This window comes from Bufo bufo, chromosome 2 (assembly GCF_905171765.1).
Source record: "Bufo bufo chromosome 2, aBufBuf1.1, whole genome shotgun sequence".
Lineage (NCBI taxonomy): Eukaryota > Metazoa > Chordata > Amphibia > Anura > Bufonidae > Bufo > Bufo bufo.
The window spans coordinates 305,145,778-305,170,101 of record NC_053390.1 but is presented as its reverse complement, the minus strand read 5'-3'; the positions used below and the strand labels follow the sequence as shown (position 1 = coordinate 305,170,101).

General features: G+C 44.2%; 1 protein-coding gene across 3 annotated transcripts in view; it reads left to right on the top strand.

The window, feature by feature from the left end:
- SLC7A7 (solute carrier family 7 member 7) overlaps nt 1–24,324 on the top strand; it is a 61,639-nt gene that overhangs the window by 26,243 nt on the left and 11,072 nt on the right. For all 3 annotated transcript variants that reach the window (XM_040416856.1, XM_040416855.1, XM_040416854.1), the window contains 4 exons: nt 11,264–11,389; nt 16,916–17,060; nt 22,639–22,762; nt 22,944–23,047. In XM_040416856.1, coding sequence (XP_040272790.1) covers nt 11,264–11,389; nt 16,916–17,060; nt 22,639–22,762; nt 22,944–23,047 — 499 coding nt within the window. The remainder of the gene's footprint in view (nt 1–11,263; nt 11,390–16,915; nt 17,061–22,638; nt 22,763–22,943; nt 23,048–24,324) is intronic.

The following is a 24,324-nucleotide window of genomic DNA, read 5'->3' as shown; positions in this document are numbered from 1 at the left end:
CAAGGCAAAAGCACACACAAATTACTGATAATGCTGAAATGTAGTTATGCTCAACTCCAGAACTGAAATGCACAGTGTTTTTCAAAATAAAACATCTTTTACTAAATTAAATAACATATTTGCATTACTGAGTCTGCAAAAGTACAAAATACAAAACTTGCCATTTTCTTAATAGCACTGCACAGAACAGATAAATAAAATAGAATAAATAGAAGAACATTTGTTCATTAAAATAACGACTTGCCTCCAGCCCCTCCTCCCTCCCCGCGCTGTGCAGCATAGCGGCCAGCGATACATCCGTGTCAGCCACGTAAAAAGTCAACCATCGCTTTTTGGGGGAAAAAGTTTGTCTTGTAAAGCGAAAAATATGGTAATACAATTGCAGCATTTTTGGGTCGGCCAATTGGCGATTGCGATTTATTGCGATTGCGATTGCTTTGGCGATATATTGTGCAGGCCTAGTAAAATCTAAATAAATTTTTAAATTTTGACATATTAGGTATCGCCGCGTCCGTAAGAATCTGCCCTATAAAAATAACATTTTACCAAACCCCTCGGATGAACAGCGTTAAAAATATAAAATAAAAACGGTGCCAAAACACAAATTTTTTGGCAAAAAATTTCCATTTGAATCCTTTTTTTCCGGTAATAAAGCAAGGTTTAACAGCCAAACAAAACTTAATATTTATTGCCCTGATTCTGTAGTTTGCAGAAACACCCCATATGTGGTCGTAAATGGCTATATAGCCACACGGCAGGGCATAGAACGAAGGGAACGCCATATGGTTTCTGGTAGGCAGATTTTGATGGACTGGTTTATTTACACCATGTCCCATTAGAAGCCCCCCCCTGATGTAGCCTAGACTAGAAACTCCAAAAAAGTGACCCCATCTAAGAAACTACACCCCTCAATGTATTCAAAAGTTACTTTACAAACTTTGTTAACCCTTTAGGTGTTCCACAAAACTAAATAGCGAATGTAGAAACAATTTTAGAATTAAAATTTTTTGTTACCTTGCCTCAAAAAAGTGTAATATAGAGCAATCAAAAATCATATTTACTAGGGATCGACCGATATTGATTTTTTAGGGCCGATACCGATAATTTGTGAACTTTCAGGCCGATAGCCGATAATTTATACCGATATTCTGGGAATTTTCATTTTTGAAAAAAATCTATTTCCTACACAAATCTGCTGAAAATTAATATGTTTATTGTTAACGTATATATATATATATTTTTTGTAAATCTTTCTTTTTCATTTATACTTAATATTTATTATTATTATTATTATTTTTTTTACTAACTATTAGCCCCCTTAGGGACTAGAACCCTTGTCCTATTCACCCTGATAGATCTCTATCAGGGTGAATAGGATCTCACACTGTCCCTGCTGCTCTGTGCTTTGTGCACACAACAGCAGGGAGCTGAACATGGCAGCCAGGGCTTCAGTAGCATACTGGCTGCCATGGTAACCGATCGGAGCCCCAGGCTTACACTGCTGGGGCTCCGATCGGAGGAGCAGGGGAGAGGGGATCCTGTGGCCACTGCCACCAATGATTAATACTGGGGGGGCACACTGTGCCACCAACGTTTTTAATACTGGGATGGCGGTGGGGGGCGCACTGCGCCACCAATGATTAATACTGGGGGGCTTGGGGGGGGGCGCACTGCGCCCCCAATGAAGAGAAATCTCTCATTAATTCATATACAGGAGGCGGGAGCTGGCTGCAGAATCACATAGCCGGCTCCCGACCTCTATGAGCGGTAGCTGTGATCCGCGGCACCTAAGGGGTTAATTACCGCAGATCGCAGCTACCGCTCATAGAGGTCTGGAGCCGGCTATGTGATTCTGCAGCCAGCTCCCGCCTCCTCTTGTCCTCCTTCCTCTCATTGGCGGCAGCGGCAGCACAGGGGGAGGAGACACTGCTTCCTTCTCCCCTGTGCTGCTGAGGGAACACAGAGAGCGCTGAGAGCAGCGGGTTCTGTGTTCCCAATACGTTATCGGAATATCGGCAAAATAGATGCCGATACCGATGACTGTCAAAATCCTGAATATCGGCCGATAATATCGGTAAAACCGATAATCGGTCGATCCCTAATATTTACCCTAAAATAGCCCCAAAACATCAACCACCTTATCCCGTAGTTTCCTAGATGGGGTAACTTTTATGGAATTTCTATTCTAGGGGTGCATCAGGGGGCTTGAAAGGGTACATGGTGTAAATAAACCAGTCCAGCAAAATCTGCCTTCCAAAACCCATATGGCGTTCCCCTCCTTCTATGTGCTCCCGTTTGGCCAAACAGTAGTTTAGGACCACATATGGGGTGTTTTTGCAAACTACAGAATCAGGGCAACCCATATTGAGTTTTGTTTGGCAGTTAACCCTTACTTTATTACTGGAAAAAATGGGTTAAAATGGAAAATTAAAAAAAAAATAGAAATTCCAAAATTGTTTCTCCATCTGCCATTAACTCTTGTGGAACACCTAAAGGGTTAACAACGTTTGTAAACCCAGTTTTGAATACCTTGAGGGGTGTATTTCTAAGGCTACTTTCACACCTGCGTTCAGGTGTCCGCTCGTGAGCTCCGTTTGAAGGGGCTCACAAGCGGCCCTGAACGCAGCCGTCCAGCCCTAATGCATTCTCAGTGGAGGCGGATCCGCTCAGAATGCATCCGCCTGCCAGCGTTCAGCCTCCGCTCCGCTTGCAGCGTTCGGGTGTCCGCCTGGCCGTGCGGAGGCGAGCGGATCCGTCCAGACTTACAATGTAAGTCAACGGGGACGGATCCGTTTGAAGATGACACCATATGGCTCAATCTTCAAACGGATCCGTCCCCCATTGACTTTCAATGTAAAGTCTGAACGGATCCGCTCAGGCAACTTTCACACTTAGAAAATTCTCTAAGTTATAATGCAGACGGAAACATCAGACGGACCCGCTCCGAACGCTAGTGTGAAAGTAGCCTTAGATGGAGTCACTTTTTTGGAATTTCTATTCTAGGGGTGCAGCGGGGGGCTTGAAATGGGACATGGTATAAACAAAACCAGTCCTGCAAAATCTGCCTCGCAAAACCCATATGGTGTTCCCCTCCTTCTATGTCCTCCCGTTTAGCCAAACAGTAGTTTAGGACCACATATGAGGTGTTTCTGCAAACTACAGAATCAGGGCAACCCATATTGAGTTTTGTTTAGCAGTTAACCCTTGCTTTGTTCCCGGAAAAAATGGATTATATTGGAAAATTTTCCCAAAAATTGAAATTCTTACATTTTATGTCCATTTGCCATGAAGTCTTGTGGAAGACCTAAAGGGTTAACAAAGTTTGTAAAATCAGTTTTGAATACCTTTTGGGTGGTTTCTATTACGTAAGCCTCACAAAGTGACTTCAGACCTGAACTGGTCCATAGAAAGTGGGATTTGGAAAATTTCGGAAAAATTTCAAAATTTGCTTCTAAACTTCTAAGCCATGTAACATCCCCAAAAAATAAAATGACATTCCCAAAATAATACAAACATGAAGTAGACATATGGGGAATGTAAAGTCATCAAAATTTTTGGGGGTATTACTATGTATTACAGAAGTAGAGAAACTGAAACTTTGAAATTTGCACATTTTTCCAAATTTTTGGTAAATTTGGTATTTTTTTTGTGCAAAAAAAATAACTTTTTTGACCCAATTTTAGCAGTGTCATGAAGTACAATATGTGACGAAAAAACAGTCTCAGAATGGCCTGGATAAGTCAATGCGTTTTAAAGTTATCAGCACTTAAAGTGACACTGGTCAGATTTGCAAAAAATGGCCTGGTCCTTAACCCCTTCACGCAACATCACGTACATGTACGTGGGGGAATGTGGTGCCTCACCGCATCCCCACGTGCATGTACGTGATCGGGTTTCACTGTCAGCGCAGGGAGCGAAGCGCTGAAGCTTCAGTGAAGCCGGCGTGCTGGGGTTGCTAGGCAACCAGAGAAGCCGGCAGGAGCTGTATTGGAGCTCTGACCCGCCCGCGATCGCTGTGATTGGTCCATTAGTGCAGAGGGACCAATCACAGCACATCGGGGCAGGTAAGGGGGGGTTAGGGAGGGACTATGTGCTTCTCCTTCTCTGATCGCCCCAATTCCTGTCAGGGAAGCGATCAGAGAAGGAGAAAGTGTGAAAATATTCCCCACCTATGACGAGTATACTCGTCATGGCGCACTGCTACTTAGCGCGCCATGATGAGTATACACGTCATGGCATAAACTGTCACCATGTCTGCAGACATGGTGACAGCGCTGAGATCCCGGCTGTCACACACAGCCGGGCACCTTAGGTCAATGCCCAGGGGGGTCCTGTGACCCCCCCATGTCGGCGATCGCTGCAAACCGCAGGTCAATTCAGACCTGCGGTTTGTAGCGCTTTCTGCGCTTTCTGATCCCCGCGGTCCCTGACCGCGGGGATCAGAAACTTTAGTATGCCCAAAATAAAGATGTTTCACCCCCCCTGCACCCCTGAATGATGTTATGTGGGCAGGTGGTGCAGGGGGGTGTCGCAGGCGGTGCCGGAGGTGCGGTAAGGTGCGGGAGGCGGGCGGTGCGGCAGGCGGGATCGCGATCCCCCGCCCGCCTCCCCTTTAATGATCGTTGGTGTCTAGTGGGGATACCAGGGTGCCAGCACATTGCTGGCACCCTGGTATAAACGGCTGACATCTGCGATGCGATGTCAGCCGTTTAACCCTTTCCATACAGCGGTCCGTACGGACCGCTGTATGGAAAAGGTTAACAGCGCAGGGAGCTCCCTCCCTCTCCCATCGGGGGGCTGCTGTGCCTTTGCAGCCCCCCGATGGGAGAGGGAGAGAGCTCCCAGAGAGCCCCCCTCAGCCCTGTACTTACCCTTCCCCGTCTGCGCAGTTCTGACCAGTACTGAGCAGACAGGGAAGGTTCCCATGGCAACAGGACGCCTCTCAGGCGTCCTGCTGTCCATGGTGCTGAACAGATCTATGCTAAAAGGCATAGATCTGTTCAGACAAGTGTAAAATACAGTACAGAACAATATATATTGTTCTGTACTGTATTATACAGACATCAGACCCACTGGATCTTCAAGAACCAAGTGGGTCTGGGTCAAAAAAAAAGTAAAAAAGTAAAATAGTGTAAAAAAGAAATACACTACACATATTAGGTATCGCCGCGTCCGTAACGACCTGATCTATAAAACGGTCATGTTACTTTCCCCGCACGGTGAACGCCATAAAAATAAAAAAATAAAAACTATGAGGAAATTGAAATTTTGCCCACCTTACTTCCCAAAAAAGGTAATAAAAGTGATCAAAAAAGTCGCATGTACGCCAAAAAAGTACCAATCAAACCGTCACCTCATCCCGCAAAAAATGAGCCCTTACATAAGACAATGGCCCAAAAAATAAAAAAACTATGGGTCTCAGACTATGGAGATACTAAAACATGATTTTTTTTTGTTTCAAAAATATTATTGTGTAAAACCCTGATAAATTATAAAAAGGTAGACATATTAGGTATTGCCATGTCCGTAAGAACCTGATCTATAAAAATACCACATGACCTAACCCCTCAGGTGAACACTGTAAAAAAAATTAAATAAAAACGGTGTCAAAAAAGCTATTTTTTTGTTACCTTACATCACAAAAAGTGTAATAGCAAGCGATCAAAAAGTCATGTGCACCCCAAAATAGTGCCAATCTAACCGTCATCTCATCCCGCAAAAATGATACCCAACCTGAGACAATCGCCAAAAAACTGAAAAAACTATGGCTCTCAGACTATGGAGACACTAAAACATGTTTTTTTTTTGTGTCAAAAATGATATTATTGTGTAAAACCTAAATAAATAAAAAAGTATACATATTAGGTATCGTCATGTCCGTAAGAACCTGCTCTATAAAAATAGCACATGATCTAACCTGTCAGATGAACGTTTTAAATAATAAAAAATAAAAACAGTGCCAAAACAGCTATTTTTTGGCAAATTTTCCATTTTAATTCATTTTTTCCCATAACAAAGCAAGGGTTAACAGCCAAACAAAACTCAATATTTATTGCCCTGATTCTTTAGTTTATAGAAATGCCCCATATATGGTCGTAAACTGCTGTATGGCCACACGGCAGGGCGCAGAAGGAAAGGAGCGCCATATGGTTTTTGGAAGGCAGTTTTTGCTGGACTGGTTTTTTGACACCATGTCCCATTTGAAGCCCCCCCGATGCACCCCTAGAGTATAAACTCCAAAAAATTACCCCATTTTGGAAACTACACCCCTCAAGGTATTCAAAACTGATTTTACAAACTTTGTTAACCCTTTAAGTGTTCCACAAGAGTTAATGGCAAATGGAGATGAAATTTCTGAATTTCTATTTTTTGTTACTTTGCCTCACAAAAAGTGTAATATAGAGCAACCAAAAATCATATGTACCCTAAAATAGTACCAACAAAACTGCCACCTTATCCCGTAGTTTCCAAAATGGGGCCACTTTTTTGGAGTTTCTAACCTAGGGGTGCATCAGGGGGCTTTAAATGGGACATGGTGTCTAAAAACAATCCAGCAAAATCTGCCTTCCAGAAACCATATGGTGTTCCTTTCCTTCTGCGCCCTGCCGTGTGGCCATACAGCAGTTTACGACCACATATGGGGTGTTTCTGTAAACTACAGAATCAGGGCCATAAATAAAGAGTTTTGTTTGGCTGTTAACCCTTGCTTTGTTACTGGAAAAAAAATATTAAAATGGAAAATCTGCCGAAAAAGTGAAATTTTGAAATTTAATCTCTATTTTCCATTTATTCTTGTGGAACACCTAAAGGGTTGACAACGTTTGTAAAATCAGTTTTGAATACCTTGAGGGGTGTAGTTTCTTAGATGGCGTCACTTTTATGAAGTTTCTACTCTAGGGGTGCATCAGGGGGGCTTCAAATGGGACATGGTGTCAAAAAAAACAGTCCAGCAAAACCTGCCTTCCAAAAACCGTATGGCATTCCTTTCCTTCTGCGCCCTGCCGTGTGCCCGTACAGCGGTTTACGACCACATATGGGGTGCTTCTGTAAACTACAGAATCAGGGCCATAAATAATGAGTTTTGTTTGGCTGTTAACCCTTGCTTTGTAACTGGAAAAAAAATATTAAAATGGAAAATCTGCCAAAAATGTGAAATTTTGAAATTGTGTCTCTATTTTCCATTAAATCTTGTGCAACACCTAAAGGGTTAACAAAGTTTGTAAAATCAGTTTTGAATACCTTGAGGGGTGTAGTTTCTTAGATGGGGTCACTTTTATGGAGTTTCTACTCTAGGGGTGCATCAGGGGGGCTTCAAATGGGACATGGTGTAAAAAAAACAGTCCAGCAAAATTAGCCCTCCAGAAACCAAACGGCGCACCTTTCACTCTACGCCCCGCTGTGTGGCCATACAGTAGTTTACGGCCACATATGGGGTGTTTCTGTGAACATCAGAGTCAGGGCAATAAAGATACAGTCTTGTTTGGCTGTTAACCCTTGCTTTGTTAGTGGAAAAAATGGGTTAAAATTGAAAATTAGGCAAAAAAATGAAATTCTCAAATTTCATCTCCATTTGCCAATAACTCTTGTGCAACACCTAAAGGGTTAATGACGTATGTAAAATCAGTTTTGAATACCTTGAGGGGTGTAGTTTCTTAGATGGGGTCACTTTTAGGGAGTTTCTACTCTAGGGGTGCATCAGGGGGCTTCAAATGGGACATTGTGTAAATAAACCAGTCCATAAAAATCAGCCTTCCAAAAACCAAACGGCGCACCTTTCACTCTACGCCCCGCTGTGTGGCCGTACAGTAGTTTACGGCCACATATTGGGTGTTTCTGTAAACGGCAGAGTCAGGGCAATAAAGATACAGTCTTGTTTGGCTGTTAACCCTTGCTTTGTTAGTGGAAAAAATGGGTTAAAATGAAAAATTAGACAAAAAAATGAAATTCTCAAATTTCCTCCCCATTTGCCAATAACTCTTGTGCAACACCTAAAGGGTTAACAATGTATGCAAAATCAGTTTTGAATACCTTGAGGGGTGTAGTTTCTTAGATGGGGTCATTTTTGGGTGGTTTCTTTTATGTAAGCCTCGCAAAGTGACTTCAGACCTGAACTGGTCCCTAAAAATTGAGTTTTTGTAAATTTCGGAAAAATTTCAAGATTTGCTTCTAAACTTCTAAGCCTTGTAACATCCCCAAAAAATAAAATATCATTCCCAAAACAATTCAAGCATGAAGTAGACATATGGGGAATGTAAAGTCATCACAATTTTTTGGGGTATTACTATGTATTACAGAAGTAGAGAAACTGAAACTTTGAAATTTGCTAATTTTCTCAAATTTTGGGTAAATTAGGTATTTTTTTGTGCAAAAAAAATAATTTTTTTGACTTCATTTTACCAGTGTCATGAAGTACAATATGTGACGAAAAAACAATCTCAGAATGGCCTGGATAAGTCAAAGCGTTTTAAAGTTATTAGCACTTAAAGTGACACTGGTCAGATTTCCAAAAAATGGCCTGGTCCTTAAGGTGAAAATGAGCCCGGTCCTGAAGGGGTTAAAGGGCTTCTGTCACCCCACTAAACATTTTTTATTTTTTTGGGTTACTTATAATCCCTATAATGCGATTTATCCATACATACTGTAATTAATCATTTTCGTTCAGCAGATTCTGTTAAAAACTTACTTTTAAAATAAGCAAATTACCTTGCTACCAGCAAGTAGGGTGGCTACTTACTGGTAGCAGCCGCATCCTCCTATCATAAAGACGCCCCCTCCGCATGTTGATTGACAGGGCCAGCGGACGGGATCTCTCTCTGGCTGGTCCTGTCTGCTATCAAGATCTCGCGCCGTAACGGTATTCAGTCGGTGCAGGCGCACTGAGAGGCGGGCGCTCCTTCGGCCGCTCCATCCTCAGTGCGCCTGCGCCGATGACGTCACATCTACACCCGGCGCAGGCGCATTGAGGAAGGAGCGGCCGAGCGAGCGTCCTCCTCTCAGTGCGCCTGCGCCGACTGAAGACAGGTACGGCGCAGGCGCCAGATTTTGAATGCAAACAGGGCCAGCAGAGAGAAATCCCGTCCGTTGGCCCTGTCAATCAACATGAAGAGTGGGCTTCATTATGATAGGAGGATGCGGCTGCTACTTGCTGGTAGACAGGTAATTAGCATATTTTAAAAGTACGTTTTTAACAGAATCTGCTGAACGAAAATGATTAATTACAGTATGTATGGATAAATCGCAGTATAGGGATTATAAGTAACCAAAAAAATAAAAAAAAGTTTAGTGGGGTGACAGAATCCCTTTAAGGTGAAATAGGGCTGAGTCCTTAAGGGGTTAAGGGGTTAATAGAACCTTCCCATTAAAGAACCTGATACAGCTGATAACAGAGTCATTGACTTCAATCAGCTGCACGGAAAGGGGACAGCCCCAAAATGTTCAGGTTTCCTGATGCAGTTTTCGAAGTCAAAATCAGGAGTAGATCATAAAAAGCAGACAAAGTATAAAGGACAGGTCCAGCTTCTATTCACTTCATCAAGAAACCTGATCACGTGGCCGCACCCTAAGTACATTTCAGAAAGTCTTTAGTTGCATATGACGCTCATCATGTGATGTGATAAAGATGCCGGAGCCATATGGAAGTGAAACTGCTTCTCTGTTGGATGGGAGTTTCTCCATACTTCTGTCTAACAGGATGTGGGTGGAAAGTGGAGCACAAGGAAGTGGGTCTTCTGCTGACAGCAGCAGGACGGTCTCATGACCAGCGTGTACAACACATCCTCACTGATGTCAGCCTGCCAAATGTCTGTCTACAAAGAGAGAAGTTCAGGCCACCCGGAGCATGACTAATGTCCACAATAGCTGCCTGGACACTTCTGATGAGATTGCAGGACGGGTGCCTTTTATTAGGATTAACCAGGACCCATGTTCTTTCAGGAATCAAAATGCTGATAACCTATCCTCAGGGTAAAAGTCATCAGTATCAGATAGGTGGGGGTCCGACTCCTAACACCCCCGCTGATCAGGTGTTTGAAGGGACACATCAGATCACAATTGGAAGCTGTGGGTGACTTTTATGTTTACCACAGAAACGTGCTGTGCCACGCAGTGTTGCATAAATTCCGTACACCGCGGTAGGAGTTACGGATGCTCATACGTTTCTATACCTCCAGCCAACGTAGACGTTGCTTAGTCCCGTCTCGTCATGGAAATGGTGAGAAGACACTACCTCTTTAATGCTTACTTCATACACAGATTGGGCTTGGCTTTCTTTTTATTTTGCCACTGCATTTTTTTAATTTCGCATGTGTTTTTGGTGGTGTTCTTTTCCTACACAGGAGGGTTTTGGGAAAATGGCTGAAAAAAGCTCAAGGCACAGATGTAGTTTTGTTATAAGCAAATGAGCCTAGAGTTCCCATTACACCTAGAGGCTCCGCTCTGTCTGCCACCTCTGCACCCTCTCCACTTTGACAGGGTCAGGCATGATGATGTTTTCACACTTTGGCCCTGTCAATCAAAGCACAGAGGGCTCGGCAGTTACAGAGAGAGCAGAGTCTCTAGGAGTAATGGCCACGCCCCCATTGCTCCTAGAGGCTTATTTGCATATATCAAAATATCATTTTTCTCACCAGTACGGGCACATAGTAAATGGGACCAACACAGATGCCTTCAGCTGCCAAGTGCACATGGAACAGGTCAGCCAGTGTCATAGGTACAAATCTGCTGACAGAGGCCCTTTAATTACAGAAAAAACACCAATAAACACATGTGGTTTCCGAGTGGACACCGCCAGAATTCACAGTGGCTGTCTGCTTGTAGAGGAAAGCATTGAGAAGATCTGCAGCGTGCAAACTGCAAAACAGCGGCAGAAACCCTTACTCAACAGGAGATATTGCCTTAGATAAAATCAGGGTAGGGGTTGGAGGAAGGGCCTCACTACACACTGCACTGCTCTACAATAGATGGTAATGATGTGATCCTGCCTGTGATATGCCATCATGGATGAGCAGCCTGACAGGAAAACTCACTAATGTGCAGTATATGCAAGTGTGTAGTGAGACCCTGGCCCCTCACCCCCGTAGGCAGCTCTGCAAGTGGAGACAACTAGTCCTGCTCTCATTCCGCCATTTTAAACTATATGAAATACATTATAAAACAATTGTCCTCTGTATTTCTTACCATCCGTGAGCTATATGTTTTGCACCATTAATGTTTCATTGCTCCATATGGAAGACTATATAACTCACTTTATTTTTTATCTGCCTAGCGCTCCTCACCTTCGTGAACTGTGCATACGTGAAATGGGGCACACGGGTCCAGGATCTCTTCACTTATGCCAAAGTACTGGCTCTCATTGCTGTCATCATTGCTGGAATTGTGAAACTCTGTCAGGGTAAGCTACTGGGACAACTGACTAAATGTCATTGAGGTATAAATGCAGCAAAGGTAGCAGACTGGTACTTTGGGTGATTTTGTGCAACTTGCCTATCTTGTAACAGGCAATCTTGACGCACACAGGTTGAAGGTCAGAAGATTTTACTGTAATAACAGCTGATATGGTCGGAGTGTCCCTGAGACAATATCAGCTTTACATTATATTAATTACACCACCTCTGAATCCTGCTGTTTGTGTGAACTATGACCCAATACAATCAGCAGTTTTACAGCTGACACATACACTGACTACATACAGCAGTGCTGCCTACAAATCACACTTAGGCTCCATTCAGACGTCCGTAGAATGAGTCCGCATCCGTTCCGCAATTATCCGGAACGGGTGCGGACCCATTCATTCTCTATGGGGTCGGAAGAAATGCGGAGAGCACACTATGTGCTCTCCACACCCGCATTTCCAGAGCGCGGCCCCAATCTTCCGGTCCGCGGCTCCGCAAGAAATCAGAGAATGTCCTAATTCTTGTCCGCAATTGCGGACAAGAATAGGCATTGCTATGGGGGTGCCGGTCGGGTGTATTTCGGATCCGCAATGCACTACGGACGTCTGAATGGTCCCTTAACAATATAATATTACTACATAGAGGGTACTATGTGTTACTATAGGCCCATCTGGAACAATAAGAAGGACTGCCTTCATGCATTACTTGCTGTTCCTTTCATAATATATTAAAAGCTTATATATGTATCTTGCAGGACATTGGAAGGTGGGTTAATGCTATACACAGTATCACAACTGGCTCATATAAAAATCGCCTTGTGGCATAATGCTATCAGTCAGAGTCCATGACACTTTTCTCACTTTGGGACCAGTGCTTATACTTGAGATGCTATAAGCATGAAGAGGAGGGGAGTGAGATCCAGACTTGTACATGTTTACATAAGTATTAAAGGGGTTGTGCAGTGTCATGATATCGATGACCAATATCAGAGCAGCAGGGGTCCGACTCTTGGTATCAGTGGCAATCAGATGTTAACGACGACGTGGTGCTAAAGTGAGCGCCACATTCTCTTCAATGTTTACCTGTACGCTGTAATTACAGCGTCCTCTCTCTTTCACTTAAATGGGAGAGGAAGCTGTAATTACACTGCCCCTCTGCTACAATGCTTTTCACCACATTTTTTGTACAGGACTTTTACATATTGTAAGGGATCGCTCTCTTACAGGGGGTCACAATAACAGACTTGTCCTCTGACAAAATGGTGCTTTATTTTGGCTCTTCAGCACCCGCACAAAACAAAAACATAAACAAAATAAATACCTGCCCGTCCAGGCCCTAGCTAAGGCCATTTTCACACTAGCGGCAGGACGGATCCGACAGGCAGTTCACCCTGTCAAATCTGTCCTGCCGCTATTTCGCCGTGCCGCCGGACCGCCGCTCCGTCCCCATTGACTATAATGGGGATGGGGACAGAGCTCCGGTGCAGCACGGCAGTTCGCGGTGAGAGGGACTAAAAAGTCGGACATGCAGTACTTTTAAATAAATAAATGAGATGTCGCACTAGGAGAAATGGACACCAAACCGGTGCACCTGTAAATTGAGACCACTCACTCAATAAAGAGAATAAATAATTAATATTATAACAGGGCACTCAAGAAACCGTGACCATGTGGTTGAAACAATTAGGTGCTTTTATTTAATGGTAAAATAGATAAATTAATAATTGGCACAAAATGTAGTAAAATGCTGTTTGACAATATTCAATAAATACAATCTAGAACAATAAACAGTCAATGCCTATCAGGGATTGTTGGGGGGAAAGCGCTTCTTCCCCAGTTATGGTCTCCTTTTGGTTAACAGAAAGGGAAGGCTGACGCCCAACCCTATTATCAATGTTCTACTTGTCTCGAATTGGCGTAAAGTCATTGCCGTCTTTAATATTGATTGGACCCTGGGCAAGAATTTACTTGGGCCCCCTGGATCCCCCCTTCCCACACCCTAGGATGCAATAACGCCCTCTACCACAACACACACACACTGCTCTGCAGTTCAGGAAGGAGACCGGGGCTTGTCTCACCCTAGCGTTACAGTGCCTCCCTTGACGTCACAGTGGGCGGCGTACGCAAAAGGCAGGGGAGGTCAGGAGGAGGAGCAAGAAAGTACCGTATTTTTCACCCTATAAGACGCACCGGCCCATAAAATGCACCTAGGTTTCAGAGGAGGACAATAAGAAAAAAATATTTTCCATTACACCTCAGGTCAGACCACCAATCAGACCCCTAATGTTAATCAGACCTCAGCTGACAGCCCCAATCAGACCCCCAATGTTAATAAGACCCTCAGTCAGACCTCATATCAGAAGAAGAAGAAGAAGAAAATCCCTTTATTGCCCCTCAGTGGGGAAATTTTGGCATAACAGCAGCAATCACATTCACAACAGGAGCAAAAATAAGAGTAATTAGAAATCAAAGAGTAAAATACAAGAAAAACAGAACACAGAATTTACTTAAAAAATTCACTACTGGGTTTCTAGGAACAGTGCTGGTTACAAATCCTAACCGCTGCTGGGAGGAAGGACCTCCGATAACGTTCCTTTGTACATGAGGCTGGAGAGCTGTCACTGAAGGAGCTCTCCATCTCCACAACAGCTTCGTGCATGGGGTGGGAGACATTGTCTAACAGTGATGTTAATTTTGCTAGAGTTCTTCTGTCATCCACCTCCTGCACTGGATCAAGGGGACAACCTAGGACAGAGCTGGCCTTCTTAATGAGCTTATCTAATCTCTGTCTCTCAGCCACAGATAAGCTGCTCCCCCAACAAACCACACCATAGAATATGGCTGATGCCACCACTGAGTCAAAGAAGGTCTTTCGGAGCGTCTCCTGCACCCCAATCAATCCAGTATCATTCCCCCAATGCCATATATCATTCCCGCAATGCCATATATCAGCCCCCCAATGCCATATATCAGCCCCCCAGACTCGCGTATCAGCCCCCCAGCCTCATGTATCAGCCCCCCAGCCTCATGTATCAGCCCCCCAGCCTCATGTATCAGCCCCCAGCCTCATGTATCAGCCCCCCCAGCCTCATGTATCAGCTCCCCCAGCCTCATGTATCAGCCCCCCCAGCCTCATGTATCAGCCCCCCCAGCCTCATGTATCAGCCCCCCCAAGCCTCATGTATCAGCCCCCCAGCCTCATATATCAGCCCCCCAGCCTCATATATCAGCCCCCCAGCCTCATATATCAGCCCCCCAGCCTCATATATCAGCCCCCCAGCCTCATATATCAGCCCCCCAATGCCATATATCAGCCCCCCAGCCTCATGTATCAGCCCCCCAGCCTCATGTATCAGCCCCCCAGCCTCATGTATCAGCCCCGCAGCCTCATGTATCAGCCACCCAGCCTCATATATCAGCCCCAGCCTCATGTATCAGCCCCCCAGCCTCATTTATTAGCCCGCCAGCCTCATGTATCAGCCCCCAGCCTCATATCAGCCCCCAGCCTCATGTATCAGCCCCTAGCCTCATGTATCAGGCCCCCAGCCTCATGTATCAGCCCCCAGCCTCATGTTTCAGCCCCCCAGCCTCATGTTTCAGCCATTAGCGCAAATAAAATAAATACCTCTCCTGCTCCTGGACGCCGCCGCTCCTCACCACTAGCCCTCTCTCTTTTCTTCCTGGTCCTCGGCTGTCGGCTGTGAAGGATGCGCACAGCGAGAGGTCACGCTGTGCGCAGCCACTGCACAGCCGACAGGAAGCAGTGAGTACAGAGCTTTCACCGCTTCCCGGTCCTCCGGTACTAGTCAGCGCTTCCATAATGGAAGCGCTGATAAGTATTCACCCCATAAGACGCAGGGGTATTTCCCCCCCACTTTTGGGGGAGAAAATGCGTCTTATGGGACGAAAAATAATTTGTGGGCAGTGGCCGGCGGGGCTCAAGAGGCAGCTGCCTTGGGCCCCCCAAGAGCAACTGGGCCAGGGGCAGCTTCCCCTTTTGCCCCGCGTTAAAGACGGCCCTGGGTAAAGTGGACGAGCCTCTGTTGTATAATCCCATGGAACCTACAAAGAAAACTGTAATGGAAAGATTTGTGCCTCTTCTGTGTTTCTGGAATTGGCTTACAAATACTGATGAAAAATACTGAGCTTGTGAAAGTGGCCATAGGCAGGCGAGGTACAGGGGGGCAGAATGTCTGTGTAATGCCTATATTTTCCTATTGAACTTACTTTTGTCAGTTATTCACGGTTGTAGACATTGGAAGCAAAATCACGTTCCATACTACTTTGAACAATTGTTTTTCAAACCCTCAAAAGTGAACCCCACAGATTTTTGCCCTCACTGCCATAGCCTTGTCACCTTATTTTTCCATTAGATGTAAAGGTTTGAATATATTATAGGAGTGGATTTCTATATAATTGGTGGTGTTCATACAGAGCTTAACATTTCTGAAGTTTAAGCTGGAATATGATACCCCTATCTGAATGGGGAAATGTGGTGGAAGGTGGTCTGTGAGCATTGTCGGACTGAATCCCTTGGGCCTACCAGAGAAAATGATTCTGATGGCACACCCTTTTGTGTATATAGGACTACAGGGGCCCTGTTTTACTAGAGGTCCTTTATTGTCAGAGCTTGGGCCCACCAGAGACTCTTCTGGTACTCTGGTGGGCCACTCCAACCCTGTCTATGAGGGGCAGAAGACAAAAATGGGACATGGATTTCTGATTTCTTGCACCTCACCTTCTGTTCTTCCATCCATTGTCATCCATGACCATCTGCTAAAGGTTAGAAATAGGCACTTTACCTACATTTACATGATGTAACAATGGTGCAGCTGTTCTATTATCCTGTGATGAAAAGCCAGGCTCCTTTCTTGTGCTCACTCTGCTGTCACCCATCTGTGCTACAGAAGACAGCAGTGGTACGTGTCAGGAAAAGGTGGCATCAAAGCCAGCCTAGGTTCTCCTTCACACACACATTCTGTTTCAGCGTTTTAAGTGCTTGTAGTAAATGCATGCGTTTCATTTTTTAAAATAATTTTTACAAGGGCATTATTTTACTGTCTCTATAACAGTCGGACACATTACAGTTAGACTTTACTAAAATGTCGCACTGTCTATTTAGTACAGACAATAGTTCATTAAACGTACAAAGTCTTTTGCGCATTCTTACTGCGCCTGTTTTTTTATTGCAACAGGAATGTAGCTATATCTTATCAGCATGCCCCATATATACCACATACACTGTGTTAGACACACAACACAATACTGCTATAGCATGGACTGGGCTTTTTCGTCAGCAAAGTTAAATTCTGACGTATGCATGGTATGTGCATTATTTTCTCAACCAGGATGTTTATTATAGGAAAGAATTCACCTCCATGAACTGGGATAGGGAATCCTTATTATTTTTTGTTTATTTACTACTGTGGTTGGCAGTGGTATATGAAATGTTTGCCATTTTTCTATATATACTACTTAACTCCTACTACTGGTTGCTCAATTAACCTTACTTTCTGTCTCTATTAGGTCAGACAGAGAATTTCGATGATGCTTTTGGTGGTTCCTCCCGTGATGTAGGGGACATTGCTCTTGCCTTGTATTCTGCTCTCTTTTCTTACTCTGGATGGGATACTCTCAACTTTGTTACAGAAGAAATTAAGGACCCAGAAAGGTAAGAATTGAAAAATTAAGATAACAGCATACAATTTCAATCAGCTGCTTCTAAGGCTAGCTGGATATTTAAGCGAGGCTTGGACTTGCGAGACACTTTACAAAGCTTTGGTGCGGCCACAACTAAAAAATGCAGTTCAGTTCTGGACACCAGTCCACAGAAAGGACGCACTGCAGCTGGAAAAAGTACAAAGGAGAGCAACTAAAATAATTACATTTATTTAGTCTTGAGAAGAGACGTCTAAGGGGGGATATGATTAACTATACAAATACACTATTCACAAAAAGTTTGGGATATTTGGCTTGTGGGTAAAATTTTAGGATGAACCTAAAATGCACTCTAACCTTTACAGGTGAACTTAATGTGACCTTCTCTAAACTTTTAAATGCACAAGTCCAACTGTTCAATGTTTCTGTACTTTTTTCACAACTTGCTGTTCTCTAACAAGGAGCTTAACGGCAAAATTCACAAGAGGTGTTTGATCCATGAACCGGCCAATAAATTTCCTGGTTCAATTACAATTGGTATTTAAACAGTCCTCCTCATCATGCTGTTCACATTTTGACATCATGAGACCAAGACGTCACCTAACCATTGATCAAGACTACCTCGCCATTGCGAGGCTGCAAGCAAGATGTTCTCAGACGGAAGGGACCACTGAGCTTAGATTGTCACAGAGTGTCATCAGCAGGTTGCAACAGAAATACAGAAAGACTGGAAGAGTCACAGAAAGACATAGAAGTGGACGTCCTTTGGCCACATCCCACACTGATGACCGCTTCATTGTGAACAATGCCCTGTGGAACCAGATGATGAATGCCACACAACTCCAGGCACATTAAAGGAGGTGAGAGGCACCCAAGTGTCACATCAGACCATTCAAAAGCGTTTACATCTGCGTGGTCTGCGTGCTAGACGACCTGACCACACCACCAGGCACAGGTGTCATCATCTTGCATGGGCCAGGGAGGATCTACGCTGGACGAGAGCTGTTCACTGATGAAAGTTGATTCACATTAAGCAGAAATGATGGCCGCCAACAATGTTGGAGACGTCAAGGGGAGCTCTATGCATCAGACACTGTTGTCACCAGACGAGCCTTTGGCAGTGGTAGTGAAACAGTGTGGGCAGGTGTGTCTAGTCAATACAGAACTGCCTTGCACTTTGTGAATGGTACAGTGACAAGTCCATACTACTTGTATAACATTATTAATTCAGTCATTGTGCCTCTGCATGAACAACACAGGCCTAATTTCATCTTCTTGGACATCAATGCGCCAGCTCATCGAGGTTGCATCATTAGGGAACGGCTGCTGGAGACTGGGGTACCTCGAATGGAGTGGCCTGCACTTTCTCCAGACCTGAATACCACTGAAAACCTATGGGATCAGCTGAGTCGCCATGTAGAGGCTTGTAACTCTGTACCCCAGAACCTCAATGACCTGAGGGCCGCCCTTCAAGAAGAGTGGGATGCCATGCCTCAGCAGACAATAAGTCGACTTGTGAATAGAATGAGACATCGTTGTCAAGCTGTAATTGATGCTCAAGGCCACATGACAAGTTTTTGAGGCATTGACATTTTTTGTGGGGGTATACCCACCACTGTTGTTGGCTTTTGTTTCAATAAATTGTTTGAGATGAGGAAATCACCATTACATGCTTCTACTTAAATTCCCTACATTCATTATATAATATCACTGTAGCGTGAACCTTTTAACATTTTCCATAAATTTCTCCTGAATGCCAAATATCCAACTTTTTCTGAGTAGTGTATATACATAAATGGGCCGTACAAAAAATGTGGCGAAAAGATGTTCCATGTAAAATGCACACAAAAGACAAGGGGGCACTGCCTCCGACTGGGTAAGAAATAGTTCAGTCTCCAGAAGCATCAAGAGTTCTTTACTGTAAGAATGGTGAAGCTGTGGAATAGACTTCCTCAGGACGTGGTCACAGCAGGAACACTGGACAGTTTCAAAAAAGGGTTTAGATGAATTCTTAAAAGTAAATGACATTAATGCTTATGAAAATGTGTAGAAGTCTGGATCTCACTCCCTTTTCTAAAATTTGTGTTCCCTCCCATCCTTTAGTTGAACTTGATGGACTTTTTTCAACCGTGTTAAGTATGTAACTAAGATGATGCAGAAATTCAAGGAGTTGTGTGAGATTTTGAATTTGATGGACTATCCTCAGGATTTCATCAATATTTGATTGGTGGGGGTCCATGTCCCCACCTATCAGCTTTTTAAAGAGGACATGGCACATGGAACACAGCGGCATCTTTCTAGTCCAGTTACATCACTTAAATTGTTCACATGGCATAGGCGCTATACAATGTACGCTGCTTTGCCTGGTACGCTATAAGGAGGCCTCTTCAAGCAGCTGACCAGCAGGGGCGTAAGCAGTCGGCCCCCCACTGATCAGATATTGATGTCCTATCCTGAGAATAAATATCCTCAACAAATATATAAATGTGTACGTCCCTGAATATACAACTGAAGAACTGCCTGATTGGAACGTTAAAAATAAAATAGTAAATCTTTATTATATCATTAATTGATAAAGACAGGAATCAAAGACTGGCCCTCATGTAACAGGCTAGAGTGTAGCCCCACAGTATGGGAGAGAAGTATAGGTCATATAGCTTGTACTTCCTAACCCCATAGTTATTAGTGGAGTGTCGGAGGACGTATTATATATACACTCTACAAAAATAGTAGCACTAAAAGTATTGGTAATAACCCCAGTGCTACTATACGACATGGACTAAGATGCCTCCTGTAATAACAGGAAGACACCTTCTCCACTATCCACAAACTGCCAGAACAGGGCTAAAAGGCCAGGGCAGCCAAGGAGTATGTCTATCCAAGGTATACTGCAGCTTACTATGGACAGAGCTAATTAGCCAATTGAGGCATACTTCCTAGATTGTATTCTCCCAGCCTATGCACCCTCTCTCATCACTGCCCCCGTTCGACGCATTTCCGTGCGGTGGTGAACCCTCACTTCATCAGGAGCAGAGCAGATAGCGAGGTAAGTGGTTGTTACATAATAGACTCGCCGCACAGAGTAGAGTGCAGCATCGACGCTATGATGGCCGTGCCGGCTGCCCGACCACCTGCTCTAAATGGCTGAGACTCCTCCCCTCAGTAGGCACGGTCTCTGAAGGCAGCCAATCGCAAAGGAGGTATGTCTCACCTCTCCTCCCGCTGTGCGGTGTCCTCATAGGTCAGATATAGATGTGGATAGTGGACAAGGTGTTAGAGTTGTTGCGATACCAAATTTTTGATTCAATTTCGATACCATAAAAAAGTATTGCGATACTCGATACCATTCGATACCACGCAAAAAAAATAAACCAAAAAAGCCACGTGCATTCCGCATTTAGGAAAATGCAAATCGCGCAGTATTTATTTATTTTTTCTGTTCCGGCGTTCACCGCATGGATTTTTTAAATATTTTAATAGTTTGGACTTTTCGGACGTGGCGATATGTTTATTTATTTATTGTTTATATATTTTATATGTGAAATTGGGAAAGGGGGTGATTTATACTTAATATTTTGGTGTTTGTTTTTTTTTTACACTTTTTATTTAATAACTATTTCCCCCCTTAGGGGCCAGAACCTGGGATCTTTTCATCCCTTGTCCTATTCACCCTAATAGAGCTCTATCAGAGTGAATAGGATCTCGCACACTCCCTGCTGCTCTGTGCTTTGTGCACACAGCAGCAGGGAGCTGAGTATGGCAGCCAGGGCTTCAGTAGTGTCCTGGCTGCCATGGTAACCGATTGGAGCCCCAGGATTACACTGCTGGGGCTCTGATCAGAAGCTGCCACTGCCACCAATGAAGAGGAGGTGAGGGGCTGTGGCCACTGCCACCAATGATTTTAATACTGGCAGGTGGGGGGGAGGGTGCACTGCGCCATCAATGATTTTAATGGTGTGTGTGTGGGGGGGGGGGGCGCACTGCGCCACCAATGATAATTAACCCTTAATACAGGAGGCGGGTACTGGCAGCAGATCAGCAGCAGTTAACCCCTTAGGTGCCGCACCTGAGGGGTTAACTGCCGCTGATCGCAGCTCTCTGTCAGAAGCAGGGTGCCGGCTATGTGATTCTGCTGCCAGCACTCGCCTCCTGTATTAAAAGTTAAAGAGGAGCTTTCATGAGCAGGCTACATAGAGCGGCGCCGAGAGATGTCCCAGCATTTACTATTATTCCTGGGCGCCGCTCTGTTCGCCCCGCTGTGCCCCATTACTGTCTCCTGCTCCATATGCTAATTACTATCGGAGCAATGGGAAGGAGACAGCAGCTTCTCTAGTGGGTGTTCCTTCTCCCTGGCTGTAGCGCTGTCCAATCGCAGCGCAGGGAGAAGTAACGCCCAGGAGAGAAGCTAAAGTCACCTCCCCATTGCTCTGATAGTAATTAGTATATGGGGCAGGAGACAGTAACGGGGCCACAGCGGGCGAACAGAGCGGCGCCCAGGAATAATAGTAAATGCTGGAACATCTCTGGGCGCCGCTCTGTGTAGCCTAATACTTAATGTCTGGACCCAGTAAAAGTCCTATCATTGGTGGCGCAGTGCGCCTGCCCCTCCCTCCGTCCATTGGTGGCAGCGGCAGCACAGGGGGGAGGGAGAGACTGCTTTCTTCTCCCATGTGCTGCTGAGGAAACATGACCTCGCTGACAGCAGCGCGCTCATGTTCTGTGATACTAGACTGCGCAGCCCAGTATCGAAAAAATGGAAATCCCGGTATCGAAACAACCCTACAAGGTGTCTTCCTGTTATTACAGGAGGCATCTTGGTCCATGTCTTATAGTAGCACTGGGGTTATTACCAATACTTTTAGTGCTACTATTTTTGTAGAGTGTATATATAATACGTCCTCCGACACTCCACTAATAACTGTGGGGTTAGGAAGTACAAGCTATATGACCTATACTTCTCCCCCATACTGTGGGGTTACACTCGTTACATGAGTGCCAGTATTTGATTTCTGTTTTTTATCAATTAATGATATAATAAAGATTTATTATTTTATTTTTAATGTTCCAATCACGTTCCTGACTGTTTTCCGCAATTTTTGGAGCAATTTTCTATTATCTCCATGTTGTGCTTTTCCTCTGTTATGGATTTAAGAAATTTCCAATTGGGATTGTCTCTGTATACAATTTAACGTTGGAACAAGACAGTGCAGAGTTCTAAGAAGAGATGCTCCACAAAAATCATTTTATAGAGAATGTAATGCTTTTCTAAAACAGACATGTCAGGAGAGCTGACAATGTAGGAGTAAAGATGGAGGGAAGAAAATGATCAAATAATTTGGGTATTTTGTAGAAGCAGGATGTGGGATATAACCTGACTCTCCTGACTGGCAGGCTACATCATGGCCACAGAATCTACAGGCAGAATATCATATATCCACCTATGTGGTGAAGTGCTTGTTATCATGTACGTCTGTCTAATCCTTGTGTAGTAACTCAGGGAGGTATTATAATCCAAGAGATGGAGATTAGAAGCGGATTACTAATGTATCATGAAAGATGACCTTTCTCCTGTCATTTTATGTTTTCCACAGGAATCTGCCCCTTGCCATTGGAATCTCCATGCCAATTGTGACTGTCATATATCTACTCACTAACGTAGCATACTACACCATTCTGGACATGCGCTCCATACTGGGAAGTGATGCCGTGGCCGTGGTAAATGCACAGTACATACCTTATAGAAATGTTTACATCAAGTTAGTCACAAGCCAGTTAGTCTCTGCATTTTATAATGAATAAGGTATAGAACGATGAAAGGGAAGTAAATGAGAAGTCTCAGCTTGCTACTGTATGTAGGCTATGTATGTTAACTGATCCCGGATTGGTCTTTTCCCAGACATTTGCTGATCAGATATTCGGAATATTTAACTGGACGATCCCCCTGGCTGTAGCGCTTTCATGCTTTGGAGGCCTGAATGCTTCAATCCTAGCTGCATCGAGGTAAAAAAAGATGTCTACATGATTTAGACAGAAAATGTCTTCCAAACTCTATGTAAATCTAGAAATAATGTCATCACTCATATTCTCTGTGGAACTGAGTAATGTAAGGGTACCTTCACACTTGCATTGTTTCCGGCAGGCAGTTCCGTTGCAAACTGTATGCAAACGCATTTCATTTTTTCAGGCATTTTTCCGACTTATCAGGATCCTGATCAGTCAGAAAAATGCCTGATCAGTCAGAAAAATGCATTGCAATACCGGATCCGTTTTTCCGGTATCATCCGGCAAAACGGATTCGGTATTTATTTTTTTCACATTTTTAAAGGTCTGCGCATGTGCAGACCGGAATACCGGATCCGTAAATTACTGCAATTTGAATGCCGGATCCGGCACTAATACATTCCTATAGAAAAAAATGCTGGCATTCAGGCAAGTGCACCGTTTTTTTGCTGCGGTATTATCTCCGTCCTGAACAGTCAAAAAGACTGAACTGGAGACATCCTGATGCATCCTGAACGGATTACTGTCCATTCAGAATGCATGGGGATAAAACTGATCAGTTCTTTTCTGGTATTGAGCCTCTAGGACAGAACTCTATGCCGGAAAAGAAAAACGCTAGTGTGAAAGTACCCTAACGTGGTATAAATGCTGTGGAATTGCCACAGTGAAATCAGTACAAAGCATGGCATGAATTGTAAATCTGCACCAAGTTAAATTATGCAGACTGCCCAGGATTTCACCCTTTGTAAATCTGCAGCAAATCCACAGCATGTATGCAGAGAAATCTGTAGCAGAGTCTGCACAATCTGATTTTCCCACTGTGGTTTTCAGCCAAATAAAATGCCTACTTTCCAATATGGAAAATCCACAGCAGGGTATGTGGCCATACCCTTAAGTCTAGTTTCATACTAGCGCTAGGGATCCGGCAGGCGGATCCCTCTTCTTTCCAGCATTGCCGTCCAGCCCCATTCACTATAATAGGGACCAGCAGAGATCCGCCCGCAACCCAACAAATATGCCGATAATCGTCCAGAAGAAAACGGCCGCGCTATAGCTAGTGTGAAACTAGCCTTAGGGTGAATTCACATAAATCTAAATTCCTGTGATTTCCCATTCACATTGAATGGGGTTTGCAGAAATCCATGTGCTTGCTGCAGAAACAACTCCATTCACATGACTGGAACGGATTTTCAGTCACATACATTTCTGCGACAAGCCTGCCGAGTGTGAATGCACACATGCTATTCCATCTATTTAAATCCTTTCTCGGGCTCAAA